Source organism: Bos mutus, chromosome 19 (assembly GCF_027580195.1).
Source record: "Bos mutus isolate GX-2022 chromosome 19, NWIPB_WYAK_1.1, whole genome shotgun sequence".
NCBI classification, from domain to species: domain Eukaryota; kingdom Metazoa; phylum Chordata; class Mammalia; order Artiodactyla; family Bovidae; genus Bos; species Bos mutus.
The window spans coordinates 26,432,589-26,446,068 of record NC_091635.1 but is presented as its reverse complement, the minus strand read 5'-3'; the positions used below and the strand labels follow the sequence as shown (position 1 = coordinate 26,446,068).

Below are 13,480 nucleotides of genomic sequence, written 5' to 3'. Positions count from 1 at the left end.
GCGGTGGGCGTGGGAGTCAGCTGCGCCCTGAGTGATTTGCACAGCGGGAGAGATTGTGCTTTGACTTTCGACTCTGACACATTATATTCAAGCCTGACAGGAGCTTCGTGGCCAGTCTCAGCTCCACTCCGCCCCAAGCCCCATACCTGTCCTGTCTCCCCATAAGTAGAGCCAGGGAAAACCGGAAACTGTAGAGGGAAGTGGAGTGTCCCGGATGTCATTCAGGGGATCAGATCCAGAGCCACTGGCTCACAGTCTTAGAAGCATGCGTGTTTTTCTGCTCCTGTGGCCTCAGCTGCTCCCGGGCTCCTCAGGAGGGAAGGGCTGAACTTCCGGCTTCCTCCACTGATGCCTCCAACCCCCACCCCAGTCACTGCTAACTAGCCTTGTGAGAGAGAAGGAGGTATTTTTGGGGGGGAGGGGTGGGTAGAGAATTGGGAACTCCCCCAGTCCCAGACTGAAAGAGAAAAGGCCAGGAAGAAAGTCTGCAGGTGAGAGTGACAGTTCCTGCCTTCATCACCTGGCAGGATGTGGACTTGCCTGCCTCACACAGCACCCAGAAACCATTTCTCCACTCTCCTGGTTCTTGTTTTTGGGGTAGTAGACCCAGATAATCCTGTCCAGAGTGTGCATGTGTGTGTGTGTCTGTGTGTGTGTATAGAGGGCAACGGACATTCAGACCCTCCAGATGAGGGGTTAGCAAACCCAAGGAAAGAGGAACTGGACAGGCCCACAGGTTGAGTGACTGGCTCATGGTCAACAGGGAGTTGATGGCAAAGCCAGCACTGTTGGGACTGGAGCCCATTCTGCCTCCCATTGTGGTGCTCTTCCCCTTGCATTGCAGTGGAATCAATCTTTCTTTCCTGTGTTTAGTAATTGAGCAAACATTTATTGAGCATCTACTATGTACCAGGCACAAGTCTTAAGTGGGAGCAGCAGACAGTTCATAAGGGAGCTCTCTGATGTGGGAAGCAATGGGTCTTAGGGGAACCTGAAAGAGAAGTCCCTGCCTTAACCTGGGGAGATCAGGAAGGGCTTCCTAGAGGAGGTGAGGCTTGAGCAGAGTCTAGAAGGCTGGTTAGGAGTTGACCTGCAGAGAACCAGGGAAAGTATTCAAGGCAGAGGAAGCAAGTGACATGCATGACACATTCTTGACACTTCACTAGCAAAGGGTGCTCTCAAGGTGAAGGGAAGAGTGGGGTCACAGGAGCATAGATTTGAGGCAGCCTAGTTGGGAAACAGCTGCAGTGCTCCAGGTGAGAAATGAGGGTTTGAAGTGGAACAGGTAAGGAGGCGGTGGCTGCAAGAGACAAATAGTGTTTAGGATTGAGAGTTCTTGGAGAGCAATTGGAGGTGGCTAGTGAGAGAGATGTGAGAGTTGGACTGTGAAGAAGGCTGAGTGCCGAAGAATTGATGCTTTTGAACTGTGGTGTTGGAGAAAACTCTTGAGAGTCCCTTGGACTGCAAGGAGATCTAACCAGTCCATTCTGAAGGAGATCAGCCCTGGGATTTCTTTGGAAGGAATGATGCTAAAACTGAAACTCCAGTACTTTGGCCACCTCATGGGAAGAGTTGACTCATTGGAAAAGACAATGATGCTGGGAGGGATTGGGGGCAGGAGGAGAAGGGGACGACAGAGGATGAGATGGCTGGATGGCATCACTGACTCGATGGACGTGAGTCTGAGTGAACTCCGGGAGCTGGTGATGGACAGGGAGGCCTGGTGTGCTGCGATTCATGGGGTCACAAAGTCGGACACGACTGAGCGACTGAACTGAACTGAACTGTGTGAGAGAGAGGGAGGCATGTGGATGACTGTGGGTGATGGTCTTCCCAGACATAGAGGAAGCAAGTGAAAAAACCAGGTTAGAGGCAGACATTAGTTTTGGACAAAGTGGTCACAAGCCTAAGTGGGAGCCACAGACAGCTCCTCCTGTGGGAGGACATCCAAAAGGGAAAGAGCAGAAAACAGGCTCCGTCTGGGCTCCACAGAGAACTCCATCTGCAGTGCACCCTGGTATTTTCAATCAAAGGCAGGGATCATTAGCTTCAGTTTACAGATAAAGCTCTGTGAGGTTAAGCAGTTTGACCATAGCTACACAGCCATCAAGCAAGGACTTGAACTGAGATCTTCAGATTTCAAGTTCTGTGCTGTCCATGACCTCCAAGTCTTGTGCTGATTCCCCTGGCCCAGGGTGCCCTGGTTTCTGCAAGGGGAGGGGTGCGGGGCAGGAAGAAGCAGGTGTCCGAGTATGTTTCTGTCTTCTCGCCGTGTGCCTTCTGCTTGAAATTGCATTCGCCCGGAACTTGCAGGCAGGGGCGTTTCTAGGTGGTTTGGAGATATTGAGCGATGAGGGGAGAGAGATTCTTGTCTCTTGGCAACCACCAACCCTCAACCATCATACAATAAGCATGTTGGTGGTTGTCAACACGTGAGGATTTCAACGACCATGAAGTCGGTTCGGACTAGGCCCAGAGAGGCTGATGCTCCTACCGCAGCCACCTCAGGGACTCAGGAACTGAGATGCTGGGGACACCTCCTACCTCCCTCCTTGACCAGCTGCTTCTGTCTTTTCAGTAGTTTCTGCCCCAGAGTGAGCTGAGGTCAGAGAGGTTGAAGGTTTCCCTCATGCTAAAAAATGAGAGCTGAGTTGTGACCACCAGGACCTGGGAGCAGGCCAGAAGATGGGGTGGTTTCCAGCTCAGTAACCTCAAGAAAAAAATCTTAGCCCCAGTAATCACATCAGCAGACAAGTGTGCCTTGGCTCCCTTCTAAATCAGGCCTTCCCTCCACTCTCTTTTTTAGTTGTTTTTTGGGTGTGTATATTTGTCTCCCTAACTAGATGGCAAGCTCCATAAGACCCGGACAGGGCCTGTTTTGTCTGCTTGGCATGTTTCTAATTCCTGACTCACATTTGTCAAATAAATGAATGAGTGCCCCCTGAAGATCCTACTGCTGGGCCTCACAGCAGAGGCAGCTCATGTCTGTTTACTGAATGTGCTCCAGTGAGCAGAAACAGTCACTTTCAATTCTGCAATTGATGGTGGGGGCAGGGTGCACTAAGAGGTTCCTTCCCTCTTCCCACCCTCCAACCCCTCCAGGAAACAGATGGTAAAAATGCTTTAAATATTGCTGCTTCCCCTAGCACATTTCTGAGCCTCTACCCTACTCCACCCCAGCGCAGCCCAGCCCATTTTTAACTAGGGCTGAAATGGAATCAGCCTAGATGGGCTTTGGTAGTCAATTCTCCTTCCATCTAACTCTGGGCACCACTCTGGGTGGGATGAAAATTCTGTATTTAGTGAACTTTTCCCTCTTCTGTCCACAAGCTACCCAGCCTTCCTCAGTCCTCTTCAACTTCCATTCCTAATCCTTTTTTAATACTCCAAACACCATTTCTCAGGCTGTAACTTAGCTTATAGCCCTTCAGTCCAAAAGCAACACATCCCCACTGTGCACCAGGCTCTGGGCTGATGGGGAGTGGATGGTGGGGAATACACAGGTGAGAGAGACATGACCCCGCCCTCTAGGACTCACAGTTGATTGGAGAAAGCAGACAGGTCAGTTATCATCTCAGTGTAGAAAGGAAGCCCCATTTGACTGGAGAACCAGACCAGGGCTTGGGAAGAAGGTGGCTTATGTAGTGGGCACTTGAAGGGATTTAGGAACACACCTCTCTGAGAAGGTGAAAGGCTCTCAGATGGAGGAAACGCAGAAGCAAAATCATAGTTGGGCATGTGTAGACAAGAACCGTGGATGCAGAGCATGGGGGATAACCCACAAAGGCGGGTGGGACATTGTTCTTGGGGGTTCTTCAATGTCAGGTGGGAAGATGGATCTGAATCCAGTGGGCAACAGGGAGCCATTGAAGGTTTATGAGCTGTGGAGTAACAGACTCTGAGCTGTGCTTGAGAAAGATTCATAGGGCTGTGAGGCAGATGCCCTAGGTAAAGGGGAGGCAGGAGGACCAGTTAAAAAGTTGTTCTCTTTGGGGAGAGGATCACTGATGGGCTGTAGGTGGGCAGTGGCAGTGGGCTGGAAGAAGCTGAATCTCTTGTGTGGTGATGGGTCTCTCTTAACTGCCCCCTCCGTCTGATGTTGGTTTGCTTTCTTCACATCTCCTTTTGTCTTCTGTTTTCCCCCAGTTTATGCAAAGAAGGAAATTCACACACAACAACAAGCAGTTCCCCACTTCCTGTCTCCTCCAGCCTGGTTCTCTCTTGGCCCGGGCTCTCCTTCGCTGCGTCTCAGGATCCTGGACCCCTTTGTAGGGTCTTCTTGGCTGAAGGCTCTCTCTTTGCTCCATCCCTATCTTCAGATGCCCACTCTTGGGAATCAGAAAACTATGTCCAAGCAGGTGGTTTGCCAGCAAATCATGGGAGCAGCACTGCTTTACTCCTAGGAGTTGCCCATCACCAAGGAGCCTGCAGAAGTTGCCCATCACCAAGGAGCCTAGCTGGACATCAAGCCCTCCCTAAGGGAGCTCACCCGAAGGAGGCCTAAAGGCCCACACTGATGTCACAGCTGGAGACCTGTTGAGGGTTGGAACATTCTCCCAGCTCAGAGAGGATCCATGAGCCCTCTCTGCATCACACAGCTAGTAGGTACAGAAGGTGGATAGCTTAGGGTTTTGCTTGTTTTGAGTTCCCCAGACACGGCACTTGGAGAAGCGAGAGCTGGCATCTAGTGTGGGGCCCTGTGCTAGGTTTCCTGATTTGCAGGGGAGACTAGTCCACCCAGAGAACTCAGGGGTTTCCTCAGGGTGAGGGGGAAGATGTAAATTCTGGACCCCGTTTTCCTTGCACCTCCAGGGCTATGGTAGCTCATTGTCCCTGTACGGTCCATGGCGCCCTCCTGGGGCCAGAGTCCCAGGGGATTCCCAGGCCCCTTAGGGGACAGACTCGCGGGGCTTCGGGGACCTCATTGGCAAAGTTTGTGACAGCCTTCCCCAGGGGGCGGGGCTCCAAGCATCTGGGCTCGACCTGGGCCCCCGAAGACCCCCCCGAGTCCTAGCCCTGTCTGACTCGGGACGTGCCATGGGACAACTGATGGCCAAGTTGATGAGCATCTTCTGGGAACGGGGTAAGAGGCACATAAGTCATCCAAGTGACCACTTTGACCCAGCTCCCACCTGCTATCCGCCCCCTTTCCTCCCCCTCAACCTGTGGGGTGGTCTGGGAAGATGCGATGGGGCACGCTCAAAGAATCCTGCGTGGGGGCTCCCTGCCTGCTCCGAAGTCTCCTCTGCCCCCTCCCGCCCACTCCTCGTCGGTCGCTCGCTTCGGTGCATCTTTGGGCGCCCCGCCCGGCGAGCCTCCTTCCTCGGGCTAAACGCGGTCGCCGGTTTCCTACGGTCGTGACTTCACGCTCAGCTCTTTCTTCAAACCCCTTCTCTTAACAAGAAGCCCTGGGTTCCCCGGACCTTTTGCACAACCATTTTTCTGGAAATGTGGAGAGGGGACAGTGGGGTTCAGCTCTCATTTCCGCTGTTCCGAGGTGGCTCAGGGGTCCCGTCCCGGTGGGAAAGAAATCTGTCCTGTTGGTTTCTTGTGGGGGGAGGGGGCTCGGGAGCAGAAGTAGTACCGTGAGCCGAGGTCCCCCAGCCTGCTGGGAACACATGTCTCCTTCCTTGGAGGCTGGTGGGACACACAATCCCTTGGTCATCGGGTTTGGCCCTGACCCTGCCCTTCCCCCGGATGCTTCCAGAGCACAAGGTTATCGTCGTGGGACTGGACAATGCAGGGAAGACCACCATTCTCTACCAGTTGTAAGAGACTCTCAGATTCTGAGGGGGCTGGGCCTTCCTACTAGACTGACAGGCATTTGGACCAATCACCGGAGCCCTTTCCTGGGTCTCTGGTAGCCGGGAGAACAGATAGGCGGAACGCTAGTGTGACCTTCCTGGTACAGGGGCCCCTCGGTTCAGTGGTTTCTCCATCAGGTATTCGAATCCTGCTCGGTATGAGCAACCCCACTACTCCCCGCCATCTACCCGCGGTCCCTGCCAAAGCCGGTTGTGAGCTTAAAGCTGTCCAAACCTGACCGATGATCGCCTTCTTCGCTCCCCCTAGCGTCAGGTCTCTGCAAACTCCGGCATCCCAGCCTTGTGTCTTCATTTTTCCTCCCCCTTTCAGTCCCTTTTCAGACTGGAGAAGGAAATGGCAACCCACTCCAGTATTCTTGCCTGGAAAATCCCATGGACGGAGGAGCCTGGTAGCTACAGTTCATGGGGTCGCAAAGAGTCGGACACGACTGAACGACTTCACTCACTCACTTTCAGACCCAAAAGGGAGGGCCGGCTTTGGGTCTGGTTGGACTGTATAGGTCCTGGTCTAGCAGAGCCTGGCACGTGTGCATTTCCCGATATTCACTCTCTGGATGGCATCTCTCCTGTTTGGAACTTCCTGAGTATTTACTTAGGAAAATTCTCCCTGAAAAAGTATAATTTTTCCTGAAGAAAAGAGAAATTCAAACAACATGAGCATATATATATAGTAAAGTTCCCTCTCACCCCTAACTCCCAGTTTTATGTCCCAGGTTTTCCAGAGGTATTTCCTACATATAAAAACATGTGTTTTTTTTTTTTTTCCTAACTCACTTTCAACAAAGCCCCTCTCTAAAGGCCCTCACTTATGTCTGTCTCCTTTTTTCAATCCCTTGCTACTTGAACTGTGGTCCACACACTGGCAGCATTGACATCAGCTGAAAGTGTTAGAAATGCAAAATGTTGGGCCCCAGTCTAGACCCTCTGGATCAGAATCTGCCGTTTAGCAAGACTGAGCTGCATATTAAAGTTGGGGGAGACTGTTCTAATGAGTCTCCCCTTTCTGGGGTCCAAGTCAAGCAGGACTTGATCTCCCTCCTGTCTGCATTCCCTCATCCCCAGCAGAAGCTCTGTCAACCTGGGCTGAGATGCTCTGAGTTTGATTCAGCCTGACTTAACAGTGGACTGGGCTGAATGGTTGGTGCCCTCTCCTACCTCCCTAGCCTGACAAATGAGGTGGTCCATACACGTCCCACCATGGGTAGTAACGTGGAGGAGATTGTTCTGCAAAAGACCCACTTCCTCATGTGGGACATAGGAGGACAGGAGTCTCTGAGCTCCACCTGGAACACATACTACTCCAACACTGAGGTAGGAGGCTGCCTGGGCTGGAGGAGCTGTGTGATATTAGCCAGTCACTTAACCTCTCTGAGCCTTGATTCCCCTATTGTGAGATGGAAACTGTAATAACGACCTCTCTGGGACTGCCCTAGCGGTCCAGTGTTTAAGACTCTGTGCTTCTATTGCAGGGGGTATGGGTTTGATCCCTGGTTGGGGAACTAAGAGCCCATATGCCGTGCAACTTGACCAAAGAATTTTTTTTTAAATGATCTCATGAGTTGTGAAAATTAAACGATTAAACAAGAGCTAATTCAGATGTGTTGAATACTTAATGCAGCACAATGCCTGTTAAAATTTTTGAATACTTCCTGGCAGCTTTGTCTGCTTGCTGGCAGCTTTCTGTTTGATGCATCGGATGGGGTAAGCTCTTTGTCTCTGGGGGCCTTACTTTCTCACTCTGGCAGCAGCAGAATCCAGTGGTTTCATTCCTGGAGTGAGAGCTGATTTCAAGCTCCAGTGCTACCACTCTTAGGCTGTATGGCTGAGGGCAGGATCGCCACATCACCTCACCGACCTTCAGTCTCCTAGTTCGTAAAAGGGGATAGTAACAGTTCCAGTTCCGCAAGGTTGTGGCGAGACCCAAGTGGAGTCACAACGCCCAGGACTTGGCATAACCTCTGGCACACAATCAGAAGTTGTGCTCTGTCCACCCTGGGTCTGGATAAAAAGGGAATTCAAATGGGACTAGGGCAGTGAGGTCTTGAGACTGGACAGTTTGTTTTCTGTGGGGCTCACATCAAGGCAGAGTAAAGTGGGAAGAGACACATTCATGGGATGAATGAATGTGTGTGTCATCACTCACAACTTCCCTCTGCTGGCCAGTTCATCATCCTTGTGATTGACAGCACAGACCGGGACCGGCTGCTGACCACTCGAGAGGAGCTGTATAAGATGCTGGCCCATGAGGTAAGCTCCCTGCAGTTGGGAGAGGACCCAGGGCACTAGCTACTAGCTGTGTGACCTCAGTCTAGTCACACAGCTTCTTGAGCATCATTACTGATGTCCCAGTCTCTGAGCACCTCTATCCTAGCAGCTTGGGCAGGGCAAGATTAATCCAGATGAAGGGCAATAAGGCCTTCAGCACAACTGATCACAGAATTCAGAGTTGCAAGTGCCAGTCCTGACCTCACTTGTCACTCACTGTGGTGGGACCCCACACGAGTTACTGCGCTTCTCTAATTCTCAATTTCCCCAAGTACAATGTAAGTGGGACAGGTCATCAATTCCCTCCTCCTGGGATCGTTGTAAGGACTCTATGAGCTGGTTGCGGGCCCTCCATGAACTGTTGGTATCGTTTCATGTGGTTGTTACTGTTGGGCAGGGCCTCCATCCTTGCCCACCTGGGCATGGGGCTGTCTTGCTGGGAAAGCAGGAGAGCTTGAGAGGGCTCATGGGGCAGTGGGAAGGGAGGCTGGGTCCTGGCAGGCTGACTGGGGCTGGGTTCCTCTGTCCACAGGCTCTACGCGATGCGCCCATCCTCATCTTTGCCAATAAGCAGGACATGAAGGACTCCATGACCATCGTGGAGATCTCCAGTTCCTCACCCTAGTGCCATCAAAGACCACCCGTGGCACATACAGGGCTGCTGTGCCCTCACTGGGGAAGGGTTAGTGGCTGTCCTACCTGGACCTTCAGGGCCTGTCCCAACCAGCTGATCATCAGAAACTTCTCTCGTCTCTCTCCTGTCAGAATCTGACTCATAGCATCCCTTAGCATCTGGGTCAGGAGAGCTGAACACCTACCCACAGTTAAGATGCTGTTTGTAAGCAGTGAGCAAGACAGTGTCTCTGTTCTCCAGGGGCTTGTTCTACTGGGGAGAGAGGTGACGCGCCAAACACAAACATTTTCGGTACTGAGAAATGCTATGAAGAAAGTGAAATTTAATAACAAGGATGGGTTTGCTAGAGCTCTGGTGGTCAGGGGCCATGTCTACTAGGAGGTGACTTCAGAACTGAGACCTGAGTGAAGAGACAACCATGGGAAGACCTGGGGGGCAAGCTTTCCAGGCAGAAATCACTGACTCTGACCTTGAGTTTCCCTATCTGTAAAGAAAGCTGTTTCCTCCCAGTGTTTCTATAGAGAATAAATGATATCATTCAATTAACATTCACTGGGAACCTACAGCTGTTCCTCCATATCCATGGATTTCACATCCTCAGATTTAACTAACTGTAGATTGGAAATATTCAGAAAAAAAAAAGGCAGAAAATTCCAGAAAGTGAAAATTGAATTTATCGTGTGCTAGCAATGATTTACACAGCATTTATATTATATTTACCACTTTTTACATATCATTTACAATATATTAGGTATTATAAGTAATCTAGAGTTGATTTAAAGTACTGATTTAAATCAGTGACTAGGTTATATGCAAATATATGCTACTTTATACAAGGGGCTTGAATGTCTGAGAATTTTGATGTCTGCAGGGGTCCTGGAACCCTGGAACTCCATGGATACAGAGAAACTACTGTACTTTGTGCCAGGTACTGTTCTAGGCACCTGAGAAAAAGTAGTGAACAAAACAGATAGAAATCCCTGCCCTCGCGGAGCTTACTTTCCAGGAGGGGAGAAAGAGACACTGAACAATAAAAATAAGAAAAATGTACAGTAAGTTAAAAAGTGATGTGTGAAGGGAAAACATCAATAGGAAAGGGAAGTTGGATGTGTGTTAGGGAGAATGTTGCAATTTTAGATAATGTATCCAGGGAGGGGCTGCTGAGAAGAGAGCTGCTAATTAAACATCTGAGAATGTGAAGGAGCTAGGTCATGGTCACACAGAAAGGTTCTTGAATCAGGCCTGGAGAATCCCCTGTCCTCTTTCCTCTCAAGTGGAGTCACAGTGGGTTTGGGGCTTCGATGCCCAGTTGAAGAAGGGGAGACTTTAGGCAGGCCAGCCCAAGGAACCACGTATTTCTGGCCATGTCCTTCTAACTCCTGGGTCAGGAGGAGCCCCCTACCCCGTCTCCAACCCATATTCAGTTCAATTCAATCAGCATTTCCTAGGTAACCCTCATGTGCCATGCACTGTGCCAAGTGATACAGACATGACCAAGACCCCATTCTTGCTTGGAGTTGCTCACAGTCTAATGAAAGAACTTGCTTATGGAGCCTCTTCGCAGGCCTTTGAAGCCACCCTGGCACTGACCTAATGATGGAGTGGGTGGAAAGGTGGCATTGGAGGCTTGCCCAAAGACATTGCTAAGGTGGGTTTCCAGGCCTCTTTGTCCAAGAAGCCCTCCCCAACTCCCAAACATCCAGAGGTCTCTGTACATCTCCTTTCTAAACGTTATCACAGTATGTAGTTATACAATTATTTTTTTGACCATTTGTTTAATATCTATCTCCTCTGCTAGACTGCAAGCCCTAGAGGGCATGTCTATTTTTTCACCAGTAACCCCTAGCATAATACCCATTGCACAGTTCATTTATGTTTGTTAACTGAATGCAAAACTGGATATAAATTTGGGCGTTCCAGCAGTCAGCTCTGGGCAGGGCTGGGGGTTGGGAAGGCCATCAGCCTCATGGGATATGCTGATCTTTGCCCTGTTCTTCCCTCTCCCAGGCTGCCTGCCGGGCTGCAGTGGAGGCAGTCTCAGGCCACTGCCAGTTGATGTCCCAGCCTGAGGCCAACCAGAAACTTGGAGGGTTTTGCATGGACTATGTGGGTAGAAAACCCAAGTGACTATTATTTTTCTATGACGCTGTAGTGACCAGGGGCATCTATGGATGGTGAGATTGCCACTGTCCACCCAACCCCCCTACTGAGGAGCTAGATGGAGCACCCTGAGTTGCTGCAGACAGGACAGCAGAAAAGCTGCCCTTCACTCCATGGAAGCAGGCACCTTCTTAGAGACACCAGGGGAGCTGTTGGATGTGTTGGGGGATCAGGAAGTGGAGCCCCCTCCCTCAGCCCTCAACCTCTCTGTAGGAAAAATGGAGGGCCGAGTAAGAGACCCCTGGAATTGTCCTTTATTTCCTAGACCTCTACCCCAACCCTTTAACCCCCACTCCAGCTTTCCGGCCCCTTAGCCATCTTTGTCCCATACGCTTCAGTCAAAGGAGATGCTAGAAAGGTGAAGGGGCTGGCTCAGGGGTTGCTCAGTCGTGTCCAACTCTTTGCGACCCCATGGACTGTAGCCTACCAGGCTCCTCCCTCCATGGGATTCTCCAGGAAAGACTACTGGAGCGGATTGCCATTTCCCTCTCCAGGGGATCTTCCCGACCTGGGTCTCCCTCATTCCAGGCAGAGGCTTTAACTTCTGAACCACCAGGGAAGGGGGGCAGAGCCAAAGCCTGAGACGGGAGAGGGTGGAGGACTGGACGTTCCAGCCAGAGACGGGTCCTCACACTGCAGGGGGTTCCACTCCTTCCCCACCTTCCCATTCCCTCTGAGACGCTGGGTCTGACCACAGCTTTTGAGCTTTAAGCTACCCCTTCACTCCCAGTATCCTTCCAGTGTGAATCCCACTCCTCCCAATACCCCAGATTCCTACAGCATTTGTTTATCTTGTCTTTTTGTAGTGATTTTTTTCCCACACCGTAGTAGGAATTTTATGAAGGTATAATAAATGCCATTGAAAACTGCTCATCTTTTATTTCTGCCTGCTCCTTTGGCTGCACCTCAAAACTGACTCTCTGGCAGGGGAAATCCATCTATGAAGTGGAAAGGGGCTGCCTTAGGGTCTATATGGGGACTGGCTCTTCGGTCCTGGGCTCTATAGCCCTCTGCCAGGTGACTAACACCGGGTTTGCCAGCACTCAGAGCTCTGGGCTCTGCCTGGGCCTAGGGGAAGGAGGGGAGTAGGGGACTTTAGGGGTTGGAAAAGCCCAGGAGTACTAAGAAAGTAGAGCTGGAAACAGGATGGAAACCAGGCTGCCTATCCTGTGCAGGGAGCAGTGCTATTACCCCCAGAAAACCTGGGATGGTCCTGAGGTCAGTGGGTCTGTTCTCTTAGAAAGTCAGGAGATGCACAACGCTGTGAGAGTCTGGACACAGATATAGTGGGCTCAGGATTTCTTAACCCGGTGGTTTCCATAAAGAGTGATGAGGGGAAGAACTCAGGAAGTCTAAATATCTCCATTCAGATGCCGTCTGCCTTCCATTAGGTTAGCTACAAAGAACACAATAGGTGAAAATTAATTATTCCCTTATTCCGTAGAAATTCATCCTAACTGGCAAGCGGTACCGGTACCACGGGGGTATAGCTCAGTGGTAGAGCATTTGACTGCAGATCAAGAGGTCCCCGGTTCAAATCCGGGTGCCCCCTCTAAGGCCTAGGTTATTTTTTTCTTCCCCGGCTTCTTAGTCCTGCAGTGCTCCTACTGAAGTTCCCTTACAGGCTAAAGAGGAAGGGTCCTTCAACATTGCGGAGCTCTTTTGCCGGCGATCAGAGTGGAGCCCCAGGTCCTGCCAAACCACGCCCTCAGCCTCTTGGGGGCTGTACAAAGGCCGGCTCTCCTGATGGTAGGGTGGAGGCGTGAGCGCCCGCACGCAGGTCTACGTATACCGGGATCTCAGTCTGTTGGAAGACAGACTGAGTTTCTAAGGGCCGGGCTTGGGCTGGGACAGGAAGGACTGGAGGTGTTTGTGAGCGTGTAGGAGAGAGATGGGCGCCAAGGGAAACGCTAGGGGCGCTCTAGCAAGGCAGGAAAGGCGGACCCAGGCCCAAAGGAAGGTCCAGGAAGTGAGAAATCTAGGGGAAGTGAGGGACTTCCCCTCCCGCAGTCCCAAATTGCTTTTTCTTACATCATTATAATTCTTTAGTTCAGAGTTTCAGGAAACAAACTTTGCATTCAGATAAGTAGTGTCTCGAGATTTATAGTCTCTCTGTCTCTTGAAAATACTGGATTCCACTTCCGTTTGTACCCAGTCACAGCGCCTGCGCTGGAGTAGCACTAAGAAGTCATCCGCAGACGGATAACCAGCAGAGGGGGTATAGCTCAGTGGTAGAGCATTTGACTGCAGATCAAGAGGTCCCCGGTTCAAATCCGGGTGCCCCCTTGTGTATCTTTTTAAGGATCCAAATTCAGATTCTCCCGGTCACCACTTTTCTTACAACTTTCTACTTCTACTATTTTATGTTGACAATTACTTCACCACTGCTATTTTGGGCAAGATGAGGAACGGTGAGACAGCAAAACAAATTTAGAGCAGAGGTTCTCAAAATGTGTTACTGAGAACAGCACCACCAGCTGGGAACGTGTTAGAAATATGGATTCTCGGCCTCAGAACTATAGTACTTGGGGGGGGGGGTGCTCCCAGAAATCTGTGTTTTCTAAGCCTTCCAGGTGATTCTGATGTACACTCAAGT

At 50.9% G+C, this 13,480-nt stretch overlaps 1 protein-coding gene and 2 non-coding genes across 3 annotated transcripts; all 3 read left to right on the top strand.

Annotated features, from left to right (window-relative positions):
* The first annotated feature begins 3,960 nt into the window (after positions 1 to 3,960).
* On the top strand, positions 3,961 to 11,753 carry ARL5C (ARF like GTPase 5C). The gene is given in 7 exon segments (XM_005897988.2): positions 3,961 to 5,083; positions 5,708 to 5,768; positions 6,989 to 7,136; positions 7,989 to 8,072; positions 8,623 to 8,711; positions 8,713 to 8,772; positions 10,732 to 11,753. Coding segments are annotated over 7 exon segments (537 nt in total). The 5' UTR covers positions 3,961 to 5,037; the 3' UTR covers positions 10,781 to 11,753.
* A 611-nt stretch (positions 11,754 to 12,364) lies between these two features.
* On the top strand, positions 12,365 to 12,436 carry TRNAC-GCA (transfer RNA cysteine (anticodon GCA)). The gene has a single exon. It is a non-coding gene; the product is annotated as a tRNA-Cys (tRNA).
* A 662-nt stretch (positions 12,437 to 13,098) lies between these two features.
* On the top strand, positions 13,099 to 13,170 carry TRNAC-GCA (transfer RNA cysteine (anticodon GCA)). The gene has a single exon. It is a non-coding gene; the product is annotated as a tRNA-Cys (tRNA).
* The last annotated feature ends 310 nt before the right edge of the window (positions 13,171 to 13,480 follow it).